At 46.4% G+C, this 22,311-nt stretch overlaps 1 protein-coding gene across 50 annotated transcripts in view; it reads right to left on the bottom strand.

Annotated features, from left to right (window-relative positions):
* Positions 1-22,311, bottom strand: part of CCDC138 (coiled-coil domain containing 138) — a 55,964-nt gene extending 33,653 nt beyond the window's left edge. For 5 of the 50 annotated variants that reach the window (XR_014839363.1, XR_014839368.1, XR_014839366.1 and 2 more), the window contains exons 1-11: positions 22,133-22,255; positions 21,646-21,712; positions 21,010-21,130; positions 18,532-18,659; positions 16,097-16,284; positions 12,399-12,557; positions 11,827-11,946; positions 9,160-9,237; positions 8,946-9,053; positions 8,198-8,331; positions 5,758-5,922 (exon numbers count right to left, since the gene is read on the bottom strand). Coding sequence is in view for 18 of the 50 variants with exons in the window: in XM_013995876.3 (XP_013851330.1) it covers positions 5,758-5,922; positions 8,946-9,053; positions 9,160-9,237; positions 11,827-11,946; positions 12,399-12,557; positions 16,097-16,284; positions 18,532-18,659; positions 21,010-21,130; positions 21,646-21,712; positions 22,106-22,225 (1,254 nt within the window). In the remaining 32 variants the exon portion in view is untranslated. Of the gene's footprint in view, positions 1-5,757; positions 5,923-6,025; positions 6,142-7,013; positions 8,332-8,945; positions 9,054-9,159; positions 9,238-11,826; positions 11,947-12,398; positions 12,558-16,096; positions 16,285-18,531; positions 18,660-21,009; positions 21,131-21,645; positions 21,713-21,921 lie in introns of all 50 variants that reach the window. The other 45 variants (XR_014839347.1, XR_014839345.1, XM_013995876.3 and 42 more) reach the window with 28 other exon arrangements.

Below are 22,311 nucleotides of genomic sequence, written 5' to 3'. Positions count from 1 at the left end.
ACTATTACTCTTTGCAAATGACATGATACTATACCTTGAAAATCCTAAAGATGCTACCAGAAAACTACCAAAATTCATCAATGAATTTAATAAAATTGCAGGATACAAAATTAATACACAGAAATCTCTAGTACTTCTACACACTAACAACAAAAGATCAGAAAGAGAAATTAAGGAAACAATCCCATTCACCATCACATCCAAAAAGATTAAAATACCTGGGAATAAGCCTTACCAAGGAGACAAAAGACCTATACTCTGAAAATTATAAAATGCTGTTGAAAGAAATCAAAGAGGACACCAACGGATGGAAAGATATACTATGCCCTTGGATAGGAGAAATCACTATTGTCAAAATGACTATAATACCCCAGGCAATCTACATACTCCATGTAATCCCTAACAAATTAGCAACAGCATTTTTCACAAAGCTAGAACAAAAAAATTTAAATTTGTATGGAAACAGAAAAGACCCTGAATAGCCAGTGTAATCCTGAGAAAGAAAAATGGTGCTGGAGGAATAAGGCTCCCCGACTTCAGACTATACAGTATGGTACTGGCACAAAAACAAAAAATACAGATAAACAGAACAGGGTAGAAAGCCCAGAAATAAACGCACACACATACAGTCAACTAATCTATGATAAAGGAAGCAAGAATATACAATGAAGAAAAGAAAGTCTCTTCAGTAAGTGGTGCTGGGAAAACTGGAGAGCCATATGTAAAAGAATGAAATCAGAATACTCTCTAACACCATTCACAAAATAAACTCAAAATGGATTAAAGACCTAAATATAAGACCAGATATTATAAAACTCTTAGAGGAAAACATAGAACACTCTCTGAGATAAATGCAGCAATATCTTTTCAGATCTGTCTCCTAAAGAAAATAAAAACAAAAATAAATAAATGGAACCTAATTAAAGCTTTTGCATAGCAAAGAAAATCATAAACAAAATAAAAAGACAACCTACAGAATGGGAGGAAATATTTGCAAACAAAGCAACCAACAACAGATTAATATCCAAATTATATGAACAACTCATGCAGCTTGATATCAAAAAACAAACAACCCAATCAAAAAATGGGGCAGGGGAGTTCCCGTCGTGGCGCAGTGGTTAACGAATCCGACCAGGAACCATGAGGTTGCGGGTTCAGTCCTTGCCCTTGCTCAGTGGGTTAACGATCCGGCGTTGCCGTGAGCTGTGGTGTAGGTTGCAGACACGGCTCGGATCCCGTGTTGCTGTGGCTCTGGCGTAGGCCGGTGGCTACAGCTCCGATTGGACCCCTAGCCTGGGAACCTCCAAATGCTGAGGGAGCGGCCGAAGAAATAGCAAAAAGACAAAAAAAAAAAAAAAAAAAAAAAATGGGGCAGAAGACCTAAATAGACATTTCGCCAAAGAAGATATACAGATGGCCAAAAAACAAACACCAATAATTAATAGAAAAAATGCAAATCAAAACTATAATGAAATATCACCTCACACCAGTCAGAATGGCCATCATCAACAAGTCTACAAACAACAAATGCTGGACAGGGTGCAGAGAAAAGGGAACCCACCTACACTGTTGGTGGGAATATAAACTGGTGTAACCACTATGGTAAACAGTATGGAGTTTTCTCCAAAAACAAAAAATACAACTACCATGTGATCCAACAATCCCACTCCTGTGCATCCATCCAGAGAAAACCATAATTTGAAAAGATACATGCACACCAATGTTCATTGTAGTGCTAATTTACAATGGCCAAGACATGAAAGCAAACTAAATGTCCATAGAGAGATGAATGGATAAAGAAGATGTGGTACATATACACAATGGAATACTACTCCATAAAAAATAATGAAATAATGCCATCTACAGCAACATGGATGGATCTAGGGATTATAATACTAAGTAAAGTAAGTCAGACAAATATCATATGATATCATTATATGGGGAATATAAAAAAAAAGAATACAGATGAACTTGTACAAAGCAGGAACACAGTCACAGTTTTTGAAATCAAACTCATGGTTACCGAAGGGGACAGGTTTGGGACTGGCATGTGCACACTACTGTATTAGGAATGGGTGGGCAACAGGGACCTGCTGTATAGCATCAAGAACTCTACCCAACAGTCTGTGATAACCCATAAGGGAAAAGAACCTGGAAAAGAACGCATATGCGTGTGTATATAACCAAATCACTTTGTTGTACACCAGAAATTATCACAACATTGTAAATCACCTATACTTCAATAAAACTTTAAACAAAAAACAATGAAGATGTTTTGTTTCAGAGGGAAATCTTCCAATTGGGACCACACATACGCATATAAGATAAAAATACATAGAACGACCTATGAAGTATTTCTGTTACAAAACAAGTTACCTGACACAAGGATACCTGCAGACAAATGAGACATGTGAGACAGAAAACTGGCCTAGACTCTTCAGTAAGTTATTATCATGAAACCAGGGAGGGCGGGTGAAGGAGGGGAAGTGTCCCAGGTCTAGAGGTGGTGGTGGTGAATTTCTGTATCTGCTTAGTGAGATATGACTCATACACCACACACGGCACCCATTTAAAGTGTGTAATTCAGAGATTCTTCGTGTATTATTCATTATTCATCATCAAGAGCAGATCTAGAATGTCTCTGCCACCTCCCCCCAAATCCCTAACCACAAGAAGCCTCCTCCACACTGCAGTACTCACAACCACCAACCTGCTTCCTCGACACATGTTTGCCTACTCTGAATTTTTTATATAAACAAATCATACAATATGCGGTTTTCTGTAATCTGAATCTTTCACTTACAATATTTTCAAAATCCATTCTAGTTATAATGTACTGCGAATCCCCTTTTACCACCAAATAAGACTCCGCTGTGTACACACACCATTTATCTGGCCGTCCATCAGCTGATGGCCATCGGGGTTGTTTCCACTTGCCGGCTTTCTGTCACCCACCACGTTGCCACGAGCACTGCAGTGTAAATGTGTGCACACACATATATACACACCCTCATCTCCCTGGAGTACACGCATTCCTAGGAGCACAACTGCTGATGCTCGCGCTTTCCAGGAGCTGCCAGACTATTTTCACAGGTTCACCAGCAGTGTAGGAGAGTTCTAATCTGACATCTTGGTCACTGCTTATCTGGCTTTTTGAGTTCAGCCATCCTAGGGGGGTGTGAAGCAATACAGCAATGTGACTTGGACCTGAATGCCCCAAATTACTAGTGTTCCTGAGGGTGACATGCTTATTGATGTGCTTATTGATCATTTGTTAGAGAAATGTCTACTCAGATCCACTGGACACTTTCAATGAAACTGTCTTTAATTACTGAGTTGTAAAGGCTTTTTTTTTTTTTTAAGTATTCAAGATTGCAGCCCCTTATCAAACCTGATTTGAAAAGTATTTTCTCTATTGAGTGGGTTCTCTTTGACTTCCATAATGGTATCCTTGAAGCAGAAAGTTTTAAAAAGTTCTGACTCAAATGCCCCTTTTTAATTAGTTAGAATTTTCTCTCACACAACATGTCCCATAGTCTGCCTGCTAAAATATCAGTTGTGGAGTTCCTGTTGTGGCTCAGTGGTTAACAAATCCGACTAGGAACCATGAGGTTACAGGTTCCATTCCCAGCCTTGCTCAGTGGGTTAACGATCTGCCGTTCTCGTGAGCTGTGGTGTAGGTCACAGAGGAGGCTCAGATCCCGCATTGCTGTGGCTCTGGCGGAGGCTGGCGGCTACAGCTCCGATTAGACCCCTAGCCTGGGAACCTCCATATGCCTTGGGAGTGGCCCTAGAAAAGGCAAAAGGACAAAAAATAAAATACCAGTTATTAGCCTTAATCTCCTGCCTCCAGTTCTAACCAACGACGTTTCTCTAAAAGACCTTTAACACTGGAGGCCCTGCTGCGTAGTAGCTCCTTCTACAGTGAGGCTGGATACAGCGTGGAGTTGATGGAGATGCTAAGAGAAACAGAGTCCAAGCAAAGGGGGATTTGCCTCCCATGCCCACCACAACAAAGAACCCCAATCTTCCTGATTTAAAGAACGCACACTTTTTATCTCACAATTCTGTAGGTCAGAATTCTGACCGAGTCTCAACTGCTAACATCAAGGTGTGGGCAGGGCTGAGCTCCTTCTTGGAGGCAGGACCCTTGTCTCGCCCCTTTGGGCTGCTGGCAGCATCAGCTCCCCTGTGGCTACAGGATGGCAATCCCCCACTTCCTTGCTGGCTGTCAGCAGTGGGCAACTCCTGGCTTCTAGACGCAACTCCAGTCCTTGGATCAAGACTCTCTGCCTCCATCTTCAAAGCCATCAAGGACAAGCGGAGCCACTGACCTACTCTTTTGTCAGGTCTAAAGTGTTCAGGTGATCACTGGGCCTGCCCAGACAATCCTGATCGAAAGGTCAGCTGATTAGTAACCTTAATTTGCTTTGGCTACACAAAAGGGACACACTGAAGGTTCCAGGGATTAGGTTTTGAACATCTCCAGGGCCATTATCCTGCCTCACACAAAAGGCATTTAGAAAACATAGTTTACATAAGGATGAAAACTGGAAATACTTTCCTTAAACGAAACCCTGGCCTATATTTAGTAATTATGAAAGTATCTCTCAAAATGTTAAACCAAACAAACAACTTTAGATAAACACTCTTCAGAGTTTTATTTATTTATTTATTTATTTATTTGTCTTTTTGCCATTTCTTGGGCAGCTCCCGCGGCATATGGGATGTTCCCAGGCTAGGGGTCGAATCGGAGCTGTAGCTGCCGGCCTATGCCAGAGTCACAGAAACGCAGGATCCAAGCCGCGTCTGCGACCTACACCACAGCTCATGACAACGCCGGATCGTTAACCTACTGAGCAAGGGCAGGGATCGAACCTGCAACCTCATGGTTCCTAGTCGGATTTGTTAACCACTGCGCCACAACGGGAACTCCCTCTTCAGAGTTTTAATGTTATCTCTTATGGAATACAGCTGCCACTCTCTAAAAATCTCCAATCTCTATAAATTCCAGACAATTTATACTGACTGGAAATCTTGAGTATCAATTTTCAAATTACTGTGTATAATTTAATAGACATTTCTCTTTGATAATGAGAGGCCCCTTGAAAGTACTTTTCATCCTTTTATGACAAAAGGCAAAATAGAAATTACTTTAATGGGATCTGAATCCTTAATGATATATATCAGGAATTGTTCATATCACTGATTATCTATTTAACTCTAATAATACCTAATAATAATAATAATACAATTACTTCATTTTTGGAGTAGATTCTCAATTTTCCAGTCTGTTTTAAAAAAGAAATTCCCTCATGTTAAGAAACTAAGTCTGAAGGAATCTGAATCAAGTCTAAAATGAATCTTTTTAGAACTATTGGTAATTTTCAATATTTTTTCCTCTTGTAAAATGTACCACAGGCTTTCTCAATTTTCATGTCTACTGAGTCACAGATTCCAAATTAAAAAAAAGGAGTTCCCACTGTGGCTCAGTGGGTTAAGAACCCAACATAGTCTCCTTGAGGATGTGGGTTCAATCCCCCGGCCTCACTCAGTGAGTTAAAGATCTGGCATTGCTGTGAGCTGCAATATAGGTTGAGACGTGGCTCAGATCCTGCGTCGCTGTGGCTATGGCGTAGGCCAGCAGCTGCATCTGCGATTCGACCCCTAGCCCAGGAACTTCCATATGCCACAGGTGCAGCCCTAAAAAGACAAAAAAAAAAAAAAAAAAAAAAAAAATCAAATTAAAAAACAAACCTTCACACACTTCTCCTGAATATCATCTCTCTGAGAAGCAAATGTGAGTTGTGGCTTCTCACCATCCATTCCAGAATCTTCATGTTTCAGCTTGCTGAGGTGATGATCTGAAATCCAGTCCATGAAGACCGTTAAAAGTTCATAAACTTGTCCGTTAAGTGGTACCTACGTGCAAAGAAAATTAAATCAAGCATTTATTTCAATTCACAGCCTCCTAAAATTTCAAAGGCAAGTTTTAAATTTGGTAAATGATTGTAGAAAAACGTACCTAAAATACTTCACTGAAGTACTCTGAGTGACAAAGTATACTGAGTGACAAACTTCTCCAAGTGAGAGAAATGTCAAATCAGATAGTTCCAATTAACATGAGAAACACATTAAAGGCTGGATGACAGAAGGGGAGAAAACCCACAATAAGGAAACTGAAAGAACTGCACCTTGCTACCAAAAGAGAGAATTTCCCATAAAATTGGTTTTGTTTTGCTTTTTTTTTCTTCTTGCGGCTGCACCAGTGGCATATCAAAGTCCCCAGGCTAGGGGCTGAATAGTAGCTGCAGCTGCCAGCCTAAGGCACAGCCCCAACAACGTTGGATCCAACCCACAACTGCAACCTACACCACAGCTCATGGCAAGGCCAGATCCTCAACCCACTGAGCAAGGCCAGGGATCAAACCTGCATCCTCATGGATACCAGTCAGGTTCTTAACCTGTTGAGACACAAGGGAACTCCTTCCATAACATTCTTTATCCAAGTTTGATAGAGAAAAGTAAAACTGGCCTTAAAAGCACAAACTACCATAAATAATAAATTTTAACAAATCTAAAGGTTTCAAGAGCTAAACAATTTCCAGGATGAAACTTCCTGTCTTTTTCCCCCAAAAGTTGTTTTTTTCTTTACATTCTATAAATAGGATATGAAAAAAATTTCCTGGAATTCCTGCTCTCTGAAATTTATGAAAAAGGGAGGAAAATAAGAACAAAATGCCATAAAGAAATTAGAAATTCAACCAGACCAATTTTAGTCTTCAGATCACCTTTGGTCAATTTAATTCAACATTTACCACACATGTACCCCAATCAGGAAACTATGCTAGATTTAGATGTTTAGACAGAGAAATATAAAAGCAAATTAATAAAAAGGCAAAAGACTAAGCAGATGATAACAATGCACAAAAACAATCAGATGAATAAAAACCAAGAGACCACATTATTCTGAACAAGAGTAATTTTTTTTTTTTGTCTTTTTAGGGCCGCACCTGCGGCATATGGAGGTTCTCAGGCCAGAGGTTGAATCAGAGCTGTAGCTGCCAGCCTATGCCACAGCCACAGCAATGCCAGATCCGAGCCATGTCTGCGACCTACACCATAGCTCATGGCAACACTGGATCCTTAACTCACTGAGCAAGGCCAGGGATCAAACCTGCATGCTCATGGATGCTAATCATATTCATTTCCACTGAGCCAGGACGGGAGTTCTGAACAAGAGTAATTTTTAACCTTCTTAGCTTTCTTCCAACAGGAACCTTTGATAAAAATGCAACATCGTGTGTACCTGGACCATTACAGCTCTACTTTTCCCACTTTTTCAATTAGTAAAATTGTTTTCACAACCAGCATCCCCTTTCGTAAAGCTTGGAAGGTGGAAGGCTACAAGAAGGCGAAGGGGAGGTGTTGAGATACGACCATGGACCACCCCAGAGCCCCCACGCACACCTGCTGTCTGGCAGAGGCCAGGGGTCGGGCAGAAGGCAGTCTCGGGACAGGCTTCTGATAGCTGTGGTGGTGGTCCCTGCGAGCCTGGGAGAGCCCTCCCGGGAGAGCTGAGGTGTCGGCTCAGGCTGCTCTCCCTGCACTGGCAGGACCCCTGAGCCACCCTTCTGCTGCAGGTGTTGCAGTCCCAGGCCCTCTGGTGCTGGAGGAGGCCCGCAGATCAGGTCAGCCAGCACACAGGGGTGGGGGCAGGGGGGACTTTCCCACTGCGAGCTCAGTGAGCTGGCCCAGGCCCCGAGGCTCATGGAAGCAGCTCCCTGCAGGCCTGGTCTTGGGGACCCAGCCCTTGACCTTCTGTGCACAGGGCTCCTCCTTGGGCACTCCCTGTCCAGGAGCAGAATGGCAGCATCCTGGCTGGAGGGTCGTGCAGAGCAGGCTCCTGTGCCAGCACAGAACCCACCCTGGATGCCTCGGAGTCGCTGCATCTTTAAACAGGGCTCCCCTCCCAACTCCCTTCAGGAAAAAATTAGAGAATTCTTTAGCAATTAAAGCTGACAGGAGATATGACTTTCCAGCCACAGGAAAAGCCAAATGAACAAGACTGAAAACACCAAATGCTAGCAGAGCTGTGGAGCAACCAGAACACATGCGCATCACCAGCAGGAACACAGATGGAACAAGCACTCTGGAAACTGGCCAGTGCCCCAAGGTGAAACATGCATCTATCTACCTTATGACCCAGAAATTCAGTCTCGGTTACATTTCCAAGAGGCAGGAAAACATGTGTCCTCAAAAAGCCTTGTCCACAAATATCCTTAGCAGATGTATTCATTAATAGACAACAACCAGCAACAGCCCAGGTGTCTGTCAATGGAAGAATAAATAAAGAAACTGTGATGGAATCACCCAGCGGGAGGTGAAGCACAAAAGAGGCCCGAGAGAGATGAGAGCGTGCTGTATGACCCTGCAGATGAGCAAGGGCTTCCTGCAGGGAAGGAACATGAGGAACATTCCAGCTGTAGCTTCCAGAGTGCAGGCACTTGTCAAAGCTCCTCAAACTTGTACAGTTACAGATCTGCGCATTAGTGACTCTAGGTAATTCATACCTCAAAGTAAAAAAAGGGGAGGGTCTCAGGAAAAAGAAATCAATGGAGCCTGTTCAGGGATGGACTGCAATCTTGAAAGCAAGTAACACTGAAGGTTTGTAGATCCCCAAACAAATGAATAACAAAGCTGCTGGAAGCTTAAGCTTCTGTGATGTGTCTGTTACTACACCTGAAACCACCACTGACATATTGGGCTTTTGCAAACAAAGCATATTTGAAATAGTGCAGAGATACTTTCCTATAAAAGTATTATTACAATGACTCCTTTTACACCAAAAGAATGTTTTCTAAAAAAAAAAAAAAAAAAGAACAGAATAAAGAGAAAATGCCTTCGCTTTCTAGTGGAGAAATTTTCAATCATAGCCTACCTACCTTACAAGGTTTTGACACTGGTGCTTTCTCCTGTTTTAAGCTCTTTACTTCCTGAGCAGCATGGGGATTTCCTTTCAATCTCTGTATGGTCATAAACTCATACTTCCTCTGCGACGGGCCATGCATTCAAAAAGAATTATATTAAAAGTGAGAAAACCCAGAGGTGGTCATTTCAATACTCACTTATATCTCAAGAGATGAGCAGGTACCTTACCTGTAAGTTATCTAAGCGAGCTTGAACTCTTTTAGCCTGAACCTCCAACTTTCTGTTTTCTTCGCTTACTTCGTGTAACTAAAGTGGGAAAACATGAGACATTTCAATAGAAACCTCAAGCTGACTTCATAGTGAAGTTTCCCAGGGCACTAGCTCACTGAGTTTGCATCCTCAAGCAATGGAACAGATGTGGCGCTCATGATTAAAGACCACAGCTAGGAGTTCCCGTCGTGGCGCAGTGGTTAACGAATCCGACTAGGAACCACAAGGTTGCGGGTTCAATCCCTGGCCTAGCTCAGTGGGTTAAGGATCCAGCGTTGCTGTGACCTGTGGTGTAGGTTGCAGACGCAGCTCGGATCCCACGTTGCTGTGGCTATGGTGTAGGCTGGCAGCTACAGCTCCGATTCAGCCCCTAGCCTGGGAATCTCCATGTGCCATGGGAGCAGCCCAAGAAAAGGCAAAAAGACAAAAAAAAAAAAAGAGAGAGAGACCACAGCTAAAACCGCCACTTGGCCCCCAAACATGAACGGTTTCTAAAAAAGTTTACTTCATTCAAGGAAAAAAGCACAAGTCTCCCAACATCTTTCACATATACACTTTAATAAACAACATTTCAGTTGATTTTTGTGTGTGTATGTGTGCCTTTTTAGGGCCGCACCCATGGCATATGGAGGTTCCCAGGCTAGGAGTCCAATCGGAGCTGCAGCTGCCAGCCTACACCAAGGCCACGGCAACACAGGATCCAAGCTGCATCTGTGACCTATACCACAGCCCATGGCAATGCCTGATCCTTAACCCCCTGAGCGAGGCCAAGGATCGAACCCGCAACCTCATGATTCCTAGTTGGACTCGTTTCCACTGCACCACAATGGAACTCTTTTTTTTGAAATTTTTTATCAAACTACAATATGTACAGAAAAGTGTATGAATCATTAAGGATGCAGCATAATGAGTTACTGGGATTGGATTAAATGTACCTGTTAATTTAGGAACACGACATCTTTACCATACTGAGTCTTCCCATCTAGCACAGCCTTCAACTTACTTTGCTCTTCAGTGTCTTAATGATGTTTTACACGTTTACAACCCCTCTCTTTAGATTTATTCCTGGATAGCAAGTGCAATACCTGCAGCATCTCTCAATAAACACCTACTATGTGACTTCTGCCAATACACAGAACCACACCTGATGTGTGTGTACTGAACTTCCAGCAAAGAGGCCCCTGAACTGGCTTAATTCTGACAACCGTGTGTCCACATGTTTGGGTGCCTACTGCCATGGTGCACGAGCGGGTCACCTGAGGGTAAGCCGTGTTTCTTCCCTGCCCCCTTCCCCTCCTCACCATGCTGGCCAGCACACGCAGTACCAAGGGTACTAGGAAGAGTAACACTGAGCCCAGGGACAGGCTTCAATAACTTCCGTTAAGGATGGATATTTTTCTTAGATAGTCTATAAGCACCAAGGCCTCTTCTATTACTGGCCATTATCTTGAATTGCTGCTGAATTTGAAATCAAGGAATGATATGATTTTTCCCCTTTTATCAGATGATGCATTAATTTTCAAATGATAAACCACCTTGTATTGCTGGGCTAAATTTGCTGAGTTGTATTATGCTTTCTATGTACCTCCGTATTTGATCTGCTGATATTAAAAACTGTTGCAGCTACATTCATGAGACACTGGCTTGCATCTTTCTTATAATGTTCTTGACAGGTTTAGTTTCAAGCTTATGCTGGCCTCACACAAGAAAGGGAGTTTTTCTCTTTTTTTTATTTACGTAAGGTATGTGATATTTCCTCCGTAAAGGTTAGCCATGAGTCTCACTGTTCCTTCTTGTTTTTTTTTTTTTTTTCCCCAGCAGCACCCATGGCATGTGGAAATTCCCCGGCCAGGGATTGAACCTGCACCACAGCAGCTACCCAAGCCACTGAAGTAACAAAGCCAGATCCTTAATCTGCTGAGCCACACAGAACTTCATTACTCTTCCTTCTTTGAGGGTAAGGTCTTATTTTGCTCTGGTTTTTATCATTAAAAGTTTCTATAGTCCTAAAAGACTGTGCCTCTGTGGTTCCCCTCAACATGTACCTACTGAGAGTGAACCTAACTTCTGAACTCTGTAGGGGGGCATCTCCAGAGCTGTGGGAAACTGTTGGCTAATAGCTCTTCACGTGCTGCCTAGGGAACTACTTCTGGAATGCACATGTTAACCTTTTAGACCGTGTCCCTCCACTGCATCAGCAGGTTCGAGCGCTTAGCACTGCCCACACCACCTCTAGTCACCACACACTCAGGCAAACACATGTAAGATCCTGGAGGAGTCTGTCAGCCTGAGAGAGGGATACAGGCAACAATGTACATACACAAGCACTGAAGAAATCCTTCAAAAGGCGAGCCAGCTGAAGTCGTGTCTCCAGGGAGAAAGCAGGCTTCCAGTCAACATAAGGCTAAGGTCATACCCTAACTGTGGAAGACTATGATGGATTCAGGGAAGTCAAAGAGTCAGCATACTTTACTTACATTTGGAAGTATTTATAATGAAGCTAACAAACAAAGATAATCAAGAGTTCCTCTAGCCAGAATACGTTCTAAGAGTTTGACTTATAATCTGTTAATCTATATAGTTTTAAGAATGTCTTACAATCTCATACAAGAATATAGGTCTTACCTGTTTTTTTAAGCTATCATTCAATTCTTTCAATGCATCAAAAGAGGACCTTAGCCTCTTGCTTTCTTTATTTCTTTCCTTAACAACTTCAGTTAAGTGCTCAACTTCTGCATCATGTTGCTAGGAGGGAGAAAACACAAACTTCATGTCACTATTGCCACTGAACAGAAATTAATTAAAAATTAGAAGTCCTTGAATCACAAGGACTTTAATCAGTGGATTTAAGCATAATAAGTTTAACTTAATTTAAAATAATTAATAAGATGTAGTGAAATAATTTAACTTATTAGTTAATAACAAGCACTCAGTTTGTATTTGATAACGGTGTGGGGACGTCCTCGTTCCCTGGAGCGTCTCCTCCTCCGAGTAAGCATCTCTGACAGGGAGGAAGGGCTTGGGGAGCTGGGTCTGTCTGCAATGTGCCTTCAAACGGTCCAGGAGAGGATGAGTGTCTGGGGTGGGGAGGGGGAGAAGCAGCACACATGTGGCCAGTGCGGTCAAGGCCACCAACCAGGGACCCCATGCAGAGGGGATGGGACTGCTTTACTCCCGAGTCAGCACTGTCTGCTTACCTCCTTGATAATCTGAAATCTCGTAAGAACCTCTTCTTTGACGCCTTTAATTTTACTCAAGGCAGCTTCATGTCTGAAAAGCAGCTGTTCTCTTTCAACCAGAAAACGTTCCCGCTTGTGAAGTTCCTCAGCAAATTCCTGCTGTGCTGCAGTTTCACACTGAATCAAAAGGTCAGAAGTACAGACGGCACATGTTAGGCTTTAATTCCAGAGACGGCAGTTCCATCAAATGGTGAGAAGACCCCAGGAACCGTGTGTAGCAAACACGGGAACCGCTGGGCTCGCCCAGCATGTAAACCTGCCCAGAAATTCAGTCTCGCTGCAGCATGACAAGAAGCACCAGTGAGACCCACTGTGACAGAGACGCTGAGGGTGGTGTGGAGGGTGTGGGGGCAGCTCTATGATGCTGACCTATTTGGACCCCAGGTTCTCTCGGGTCAGCATCACAGAGCTGCCCCCACACCTCTGTCTTGTGGGCTGACGCTGTAACTGCCCTGGGTGCTGAGGCCACGTGGCAGAGCGCCACCAGAGAATCTCACACCCTCTGCATTCCCACGGTCCGCCTGCCCGTTCCACCTGCCACCTCCCATAGCATCTGTGTGGGCGGCTGGGTCCAGCCTCTGGGGAAAGGGCCACTAGGTCCTTGGGTCACCAATTTCTTGGAAATCTTGTCTCCACTGGCCTCTTCATCTGCCCATCCCTCCCCAGCTTCCTTCTATCCAGCCACAACCCCAGCCCGCCCACTGAAGCGGCTTCCAGGGACTGAACCTACAGCCCTGACCCAGGCCCAGCCACAAGGATTGATCCGCAGCCTCTCCTGCTCTCCCCCTCCTGCTCTCCCCACCCTCCACAGGCTCCAGGCCACTGCCTCCTCTTGGACCCCTCCCCTGGCTCGGCAGGCCCTGCTCCCTCCACCGTCCTTTAATTAGGAGGGCTTCACAAGAGCTGGGGTTAAGCCACTTTCTCCTCCTCTACACCCTCTGCCTGCCTCCATCTCCTCGGCAGCTAAGATCGCTGTGCACATACTCACTGCTACCAAGCTGAGTGCTCAGCACCTCTCCCAAGCTCCAGACTCAAGTCCAAACTGCCTATGTACATCCCCACCTGTGTGCTTTCAGGCAGCACAAAACACACATGTCCACAATTGAGTTCAATCACCAAGCAGGGGATGGTAAGCCAAAAGCACCAGTCGATGAGCAGATAAAGATGATGCGGTGCATCCTACTAATGGAACAGAATTCAACCACGAAAAGGAACAAAGTCCTGACATTGCTACAACATGGATAAACCTGAAAATGTCATGCCAAGTAGAAGAAGCTGGTCACTTTGTATTCATATAAAAAGTCCAGAACAGGCAAATCCATAGAGACAGAAAGTAGTTAGTGGCTGCCTATATCTGAGATATATCTGAGACCAGAAAGGAGATGAGGAAAACTAAGGGGGTTTCTTTTTTTTTTTTTTTGTCTTTTTTTTTAGGGCCACACCCATAGCATATGAAGGTTCCCAGGCTAGGGGTCTAATTGGAGCTACAGCTGCTGGCCTACACCACAGCAACACCAGAGCCTTAACCCACTGAGCAAGGTCAAGGATCGAACCCAAGTCCTCAAGGATGCTAGTCAGGTTAACCATTGAGCCAGGATGGAACTCCAATGGGAATGTGGGTTTTTTACTGGGATAATGAAAATATTCTAAAATTGGCCAGCATAAACTTTGGATAGACTAAAAATAAAGGAACTGCACATTTTTAAAAAACTCAAGCAGCCCCTGCCACACACAGTGACATAGCCAAAAGGTGCTGTCTGTGAACCAGGAAGGAGGCTCTCAGCAGACAACAGACTCTGCTAGAGCCCTGACCTTGAGCCCTAGCACCAGAACTACGTGGAGTGGGTGCCGTTTCTCCCAGTGCCTTGCAGAGACGCCCCTCTTTTGCTGGGATGGCTCAAGGTACAGCAGGCCTTTCTTCTGATCATAAGACTGGGGGCAGATACTTTCTGCACAGGAGCAGCCTCCTTCCAAAAACCCAGCACAACACTAGCCTTCGCCTGTCCCAGTCCCAGCAGTTCCCGAGGCAGGTGCATGAAGCCCACAGAGACAGAGTCCACCACTATCACTGAAAGAGTCCCCACAATCAGTCAACCATTGGCAAAAACTGGCTGGAATCTTTTTATCTTAGCGTATGATGAAAGCCCCAAAATTCTAAATATGGTGCCTCTGTTGTTTGATTAACAAAGAACCACAGAATGTTGGAGAACTGACACTAAACTCCTGAACACGGGACTGTTATTGCCCGTGCTCTCACCATTCAGCCGGTCTCCTAACTCCAGGTCTTCAGGCGTGCACATGCAGCTTAATATTCCTAAGTTTAAAAATACATGCTTTTATCATCAGTGTCTGAACTCAGGATCACCTCATCGGACTCAACACTCAAAGGCAGACGATGAAAAGTAGAGCATCACTGACACAAGCCATCAGATCGAGGGAAAATCAAACTCTGGGGTGCCATGCATGGGACCTAGTGAAAGGGGACAGCCTCTCCAGAGGTCAAAGGTCCAGGGTGCCGTGGGTGGGACCTAGTGAAAGGGCACAGCCTCCCCAGAGGTCAGTGTGGAAGCACCTGCTACTGCTCCCCATTCCGGTCAGGGAGACACCCAGAGCCCAGCTGTGTGTGTGTTTACACAGAAGTTGAGAAAGTACTGGTGGCTGGCTGATCTGCAGCCCGAATGCAATATGGCAATACAAATGAATCCATTAGATCTAATTTTCCAAATACATACATCTCAAAAACATAACAATAACGAAGGAAGCTGCAAACAGAGCAAAGCGTGTTGTTACAGAACTTAAAACACTCCAAACAATACAGCCATACAGATCCATAAAGGGTTTAGTGAAAACATGACAGAGAGGATCTGCACTAACTTTGGGGGCTGCTGAGCCCTGGGGAGAGATGATGCAGGACAGGAGAAGGAACTTCAGCTGGAATTGAGACACTGTACTTCTTTTAAAAATGTCCAATAGAAATATTTTTTCCTTTTTGTCTTTTTAGAGCCACGCTCACCGCAAATGGATCTTCCTGAGCTAGAGGCTGAATCAGAGCTGTAGCTGCTGGCCTACACAACAGCCACAATAACGTGGGATCCCAGCGGCGTCTGCGACCTACACAACAGGTCATGGCAACACCGGATCCTTAACCCACCGAGCAAGGCCAGGGATCGAACCCACATCCTCATGGGTACTACTTGGGTTCATTGCCACTGAGCCACAATGGGAACTCCCGGAATTACATCCTTTAGGAACTAAGGAAGTCCCAAAGAAGACAGGTAGAGAAAACTGCCCTGCACGGGATCCTGATGAGAGCTGACAGGAGAGCCTCTTACACAGAGATCCTGAAGACAATGCAATGAATCTAAATACCTACTTCAAAAAGCACCCTTTACCAGCCAATTTTGTGTTTTCTTCCTTAAGGATGGGAGGGGAGGGGAGGGAACTAAACATAAACACAGGACGCAGGTGTGGACACCTCCGCTGAGCCTTCCCTCTCGGCCACCCGCCTTCCCCCACAGGAGCTCCTCCACCAAACGCTGCGGGCCGGCCCCTGCGCTGGGCACGTCATAGAAAACAATGCAGACGAAGCCCCTGAAGTCAGCTTCCAAACGCCCTGTGCTGAGAACACAGGGCTTCCCTGAATACTGAGCTCCTACCTGCAGTTTCTGGTGTATCTGAAACAGCTCCTCGTATATCTGGTTGACCTGAAGTGGAAGCACGCCCTGCCGGTCTGAGGCTCCGGACGCTGGGGCGCCGACACGTTTCCCAGGGGAGTCACTGCCATCACTACGACAGCCAGGCCAGTTTCTGGAATGCGAGGCCAAATCAGGTGGCCAGGCAACTGCTGAGGAAATAAAACACAAATTACAACCGACCTTAATTTACGGTTTTCCCTACCCTCAGGGGGAGTAATCTCAGAAGGAGCTACTTAAAACACGATTCACAGTACTGGTGGAAAAGTTTTGAGCACGAGGAGCAACAAACGTTAACATTGAGAACAAGGGCGGGATGGGCATACAGGAATTCTCGGTGCTCTTTCGGCAGCTTCTTCGCAAGGGGATTAACTGGCCAGGCCAACAAATGGAGACCTCCTGTCACAGAAGCTTGGCCTGGGTGCTGAACGGAAAAAAACAGAAAGGCAGGGACAGAATTTGGGGCGAAGCAGGAAAGAACAGCTTTATTGCTTTGCCAGGCACAGGAGGTCACAGCAGGCAAACGCCTCAGAGACTGTGCCCCCCTGGGGGAAGGAACAGAAAGTGTTTTTTTCAGGTTGGGGCCACAGATAAGGAGCAGGGTAGAGGCAAGCTGGCATTCTTCTTCAGAGTTGGTGCTTGGTGACCGTAGGACTGGTTCTGGGGGACCTCCTCTCTGTTGTGGCTTCAGTTCTGCAGAAGAACTCAAACATACCATCATGTATATTCCTTGAGGAGAAGCCAGCACCCTGCCCCGAGGCTGCACTGTTGTGTCTGAATGTACCTCTCTGGTCTCTGCATCCCCTCTCTTCTCTGATTAGCGACTGTCTGAACCAGCCCCTCGGAACACAGGGAAGGTCCTGGAGGCCAAATGAAGCCTATTCCCTAAAAGCAAGAAATGGGGACACAGAAGGGCTTGTGCCCAGAAACCCACAGGGCCCTGCTCGGTTTCACTACCTTGGAAGCCACTGATCGCATCCCCTTCTGTCCCAAATTAAACCCAGTGCTTTACCGCTGCTGCTTTACTTCTTTTGAACTTTGACGACTTATGTTAAAAAATTATGTTTTGCCTGTTTACACATGATATAACATCTGTAATGAAATAATCCCACAGGAGTTCCCTTGTGGCACAGTGGGTTAAGAACCTGGTGATGTCAAGGCAGTGGCTCTGGTTGCTGCCAAAGAGCAGAAACTCCCATGTGGCGATGGTGTGGCCAAAATAAATAAATACTCATAGACTCACATAATTCTCTAACCTCCTCCAGGAAAGAACCCGTTTCCATGCTAATGACGCTTCATCAGGTCACACACAGAGGCTGCTGGATCCTGAGCCGAGGTGTCTACACAGCCATCCACAGCCCTGCCCTGGTTCCGGCACCTGTGCTGAGAGCTCCTCCAGGGTCAGGAAGTAGGAGCAACAGTGAAGGACCACAGGGTACACCTGCAGGTTCACTGGAGTGATGCCAAACTGGTTCCCAACACAGGCTGCCACAGGCCCCTGACAGCAGTGATGAGCAACACCCCAACCCCAGCCCAGTGGCGTTCCCATTTCACCTGCTGCGCTGGGTCTGCTGAGGAGGAGCCTGCTCTGGGGAGGGGCCTGCTTTCATGCTCCCCACCTTGGACAGGCCGGGGAGCCAAGATCAAAAACAGGAACGCACTGAAGGAAAAACTTTTCCCCTTAATCGCTCAGCAAAGGCCCTTCAAGAGAAAGATGCTCAGCACTGGGCCTCTCCCATCAAGCCCCAGCCAAACGTGCCTCCGTGTTGTCAACTTTTAGACACTCGACACTTCTTCTCGACAGCTCATCCTGAATTTCCAACTGTGTTCAGTGGAAAATCCACCACAGAGCAAGAAGCACAAGCCCAGCAAAGTCCTTTCCCGTGTTCCTCACATGCTGAGAGGAAGGGTGATGAGGATGGAGCAGGACGAGGAAGTGAGTGGCCATGTGCAGCGCTGGCTGCCTCTCTTCCTGAAATGCTCACCAAGCTGGGATCCTCAGCCAGCTACATGCACATCACCTGCCTGCCAGGGCCAGAGGAGGCCAGACCTTTAGGCTGCTCTCCTAGAGCATTTAAGGCTCAGCCACATACCACCACAATCTTACCACTTCCTAAGAAACACTGATGTGAAAAAAAGTTCAGAACGATTCGGTTGATTATTAAGTTCTTTTGATCAGTTCTGAGCATGCAGAAACTCTACTGGAAAATAATCAGGTTTACCGTCCTCTTCTCCTTTAGCTTAAGGAACAGCACAGCAGCCACCGCATGGCTCACCAAAATCCAGATCACGGATCTACAGCCGCCGGAGAACCAGCGCTCCTACAGGGCCGGTGTTCAGGTCCCCCGCTTGGCAGTGTTCTGCCTGAAGGACTGTTCCAGCAGGAATGGTCCTCTTACCTTTGCCTATTTCTTTATGAGACTGCGTCTTTACTCTGGAGGTACTAACTCTGTGATCATCCCCGATGAACTCTTCTTCTCTTTCCTGTTGTTTCACATCTCGAAAAGAATCCAGGTCATCATCTAGGCTTTAAAAAAAAAAAAATCTATCACAGCATTCTGGAAGATTTCCATAGCACTGAAAGGTGACGAGACTGCTTTTCAAATGTGAAAAGCGCACATAATAAGTAAACGGTACAGTCACTGATGCAGACGACTCGTTCCAAGGGCCTTTCCACACTTCACTCAGGCTCCACCGGACATGCACATGCCTGCACATGCCTGCATCACCCCAAGAACGCACTTCTGTGAAGCAGGTGTAATGGGTACTGCTGCCTATGATTTTACCTCAAAGTACTGTTTCCAGTGGGGAACTGAACCCTAAGGCTAAATAACCGGCAGGAGACATCAATTGCAAACGATGAAGCAGAATGAGAACCCAGGTGTCCTGTCCAAAAAGACCAGCTGAGAGTCGACAGTTCCAGAGCAGTGCTGGTCAAAAGGGTTACACTGCATATATATTAAATTTAAGATAACTGAAAACTTCCTAGCAGCCACTTTAAAATCCTAAAAAGACGGGATTTTGCCAATATATTATACTCATCTCGGTCTATCCAAAATATTAGCATTTTAATGTACAATCAGTATTAAAAGACACTTTTTTTTGCTTTTTAGGGCCGCACCTGTGGCATATGGAGGTTCCCAGGCTCAGGGTCAAATCGGAGCTGTAGCCGCCAGCCTATACCACAGCCACAGCAATGCAAGATCCGAGCTGCATCTGTGACACACACCACAGCTCATGGCAACACCGGATCCTTAAACCACTGAGTGAGGCCAGAGATCAAACCTGCAACCTCATGGTTCCTAGTTAGATTCATTTCCGCTGTGCCACAACAGGAACTCCAAGACACTTTACATTCTTTTATCTGTCTTTAAAAACCAGTGTATAGTTTACACTTAATACCACAGCTCAATTCAGACCAGCCCCATTTCAAGGACTCAAGAAGACACACGTGGCCTATGCTGGCAGTTCCCTATTCCACACTAGCGTGTGACTAGGGACTGTGGAAAAAACCACCCAGGAGTTCCCTTCATGGCTCAGCAGTTAACCAACCCGACTAGGATCCATGAGGACGCAGGTTCGATCCCTGACCTTGCTCAGTGGGTTAAGGATCCGGTGTTGCTGTGAGCTGTGATGTAGGTCTCAGACGCAGCTCAAATCCTGCATTGCTGTGGCTGTGGTGTAGGACGGCACCTATAGCTCTAATTCGACCTCTAGCCCGGAACCTCCATATGCCGCAGGTGTGGCCCTGGGAAAAAAAAAAACAAAAAAAAACCAATGTTATAAAATTTCCACAGTCCAAAAGCTTCAAATTATAACCTGAAATTATTCCCAGATCAGATACTGTGAAGATTATGAAACTATCAGTTAAACATAAGAGAACAACTTCCAGGAATTCATAATTATCTTCAGCAATTTTCTCTTTCCTTCGTCTATATTCAAGCTACCCCATGCCCAGATCTTGACTCCAGATCAACAAGGTTACTCTGCTAGTGCCACGTGAAAGAGCAATAACATTAAAGATGACGATAATGGCAACTTCAGTGCTTTTCTATGTACCCAACACGAGTCTACGTGCTGTATGTGTATTAATTCATTTAAACAGAGAATGAAGCAATCTAAGCTCCAAAATATCAATCACGTCAGTAACAGATATTTTAGGTACAATTCTCTTTTTTCCTCTCCACAATTCTCTCAATGTTTCATGTTGTATATGAACACATCGTTATGGTTTAATGTTACCTCAAAATGTTTGCTCCCTCTTGACACATAAGCACTTCCTTCTGCCACCTATTTTTGGCATTAACGGTATTCAACCTAGAACTTTATTTCACCTGAGCTTCACTTGTTTTCAGCCAGAGTAAAATCTTTTCCACAAAAATGCTGACCCTTCACAGCCCAGCACCACACCATGCATGTTTTGTAGGTGCCAACTCCCTGGACGAACTTCTATCTCTCTCCCAACTATGTAAAATACAGTGCTTACCACACCACGAGACACACGATAGAGATGGAGTTAAACACTGCTGGCTAACAAACCTGTTACTCACTTTTATTCCAGTTCCTTTTTCAAAAAAAAGAACAAAGGGAACAAGAACTTCATTTGGGTCCCAGATGAATAACTATAACTTTTTATCCATCACACCATGTGAGTAACTTCCCCTGACGTCAGCAAGCACAGCGCTGGGTCTGTGCTTTTACCAGGTTCTCAGGAACAACTACCCACTCTCTTCAACTACTCAGCAAGCTCCAGACGCTTATGCCGCCTCCCAGAGAAAAACAAGCATGTGGGCAGCACCCTGTCCCCTTCCTTTGGTTTCTGAGATGCTGGGTGGGGGGGAGGGAGAGGGCACCAGGAAGGACTCGGGGTACTTTACCAATTCCCAGTCCTGAGCTTGAAGGAACTACAGAGCGGCGCTGAGCCGCGCCTCCTCTCATCCCAATCACAGCTTAACGATGAGCCAAGTTCATCTCCACAGGAGAAGACATCCACGTCGTCTGTGAACAGGAAAGAGCACAGTAGAGACCGCTAAGGTCAGGCAACAAGGATCTCTTTCTGGGCTCCCGAACCTAAGACGGCAACATCACTTCATCCGTCTGTCTCCCGCAAGCAGACTTCCAGAAAACAGGCATCGAGCCTCCAATTTACAAGATGCTGTCATCCACCAGCGCACCGGATTCTGGGTCCGACGCTGGGCAGCAAGCCGAGCAGGTGCCTTTAACCTGTTCTAATGGCTAGGCACCCGAGCACCAGAGACGCCACGGGAATCTTCTCAGTGCCACCAGCAGAAAGCACAAGGAAGGACTAAGTTCAGAATCCAGCCTGCTTTCCGCCTCCCCGCGATATCCCGCCAGGCCTCCAACGTCCAACCCTTCCTTTCTCCCTTCGTGAATCTGAGACAGTAAACGCTGTGTAATAAACTCTCTTCGATGCAGTGAAGGAAAGAGCCAGAGCCTCCCCGCGAAGGCGCTGAGCCCTGCGGCCTGAGCGCCTCCCAGCCGCGCAGACCTACCTGGGGTGCGGGGAGGCCGCCTCCGACGCTCAGGACGCTCCGCACCGTCCGATCGCCGCCACCCCGGCTGAAAGAGAGCGCCAGCGCGGTGACCGGGTGCAGGCCCTCCCCGCCGGGTCCCCACACACCGCCCCCGCACAGCCGTCCCCGCTCCCGCCTGGTGTTCCCGCCTCAGAGGACCGAAGCCGCGCAGTGCCCCGTCCCGACCGCCCGACGCGCGCGCGGGGTCCACGGTCAGAGGCACCAACGCGGATCCAGTCGGCCGGGCGCCCGCACCTTTCCGTGCCAAACTGGCTCGGACTTGCAGCTCTGGGCTGGGACCGAGGCGGTTCCCACCCGCACGCAAGTCACCGCCTGGAGCCCCTGCCACGCGTTCCCTCGGGGACGCCGACTGACCCTTGGGGGTGTGGTGCCCGCCAGGAGCCTCGACCTGCAAACGCGGCCACCCGGAGGTCCGCACCTGCTGGCAGGCAGGGCGGGGCCTCACCTCGGTGGGGCAGCCGCCCCCCAGGCCGTAGCGGCTTTTGAGGCGCTCCACCACCAGATCCTGCCCTGGGGGCTTCACCACCCTCAATTCCATGGCTGCGGCCGCCGTCGTCTCCCAGGCAACGGCGTGAGGCGAGGAGGGGCGGGGCGGGCGCCGCGGACGTGCGCCCTGTCGTACCG

The sequence above is a fragment of the Sus scrofa genome, chromosome 3 (assembly GCF_054392235.1).
Source record: "Sus scrofa isolate SSC_HxYL_T2T_F1_AM1 chromosome 3, Sscrofa_HxYL_maternal_Yorkshire_Landrace_v2.0, whole genome shotgun sequence".
Taxonomy (NCBI): Eukaryota; Metazoa; Chordata; class Mammalia; order Artiodactyla; family Suidae; genus Sus; species Sus scrofa.
The sequence above is the reverse complement of the archived record's forward strand: the minus strand, read 5'-3'. Positions and strand labels throughout refer to the sequence as shown.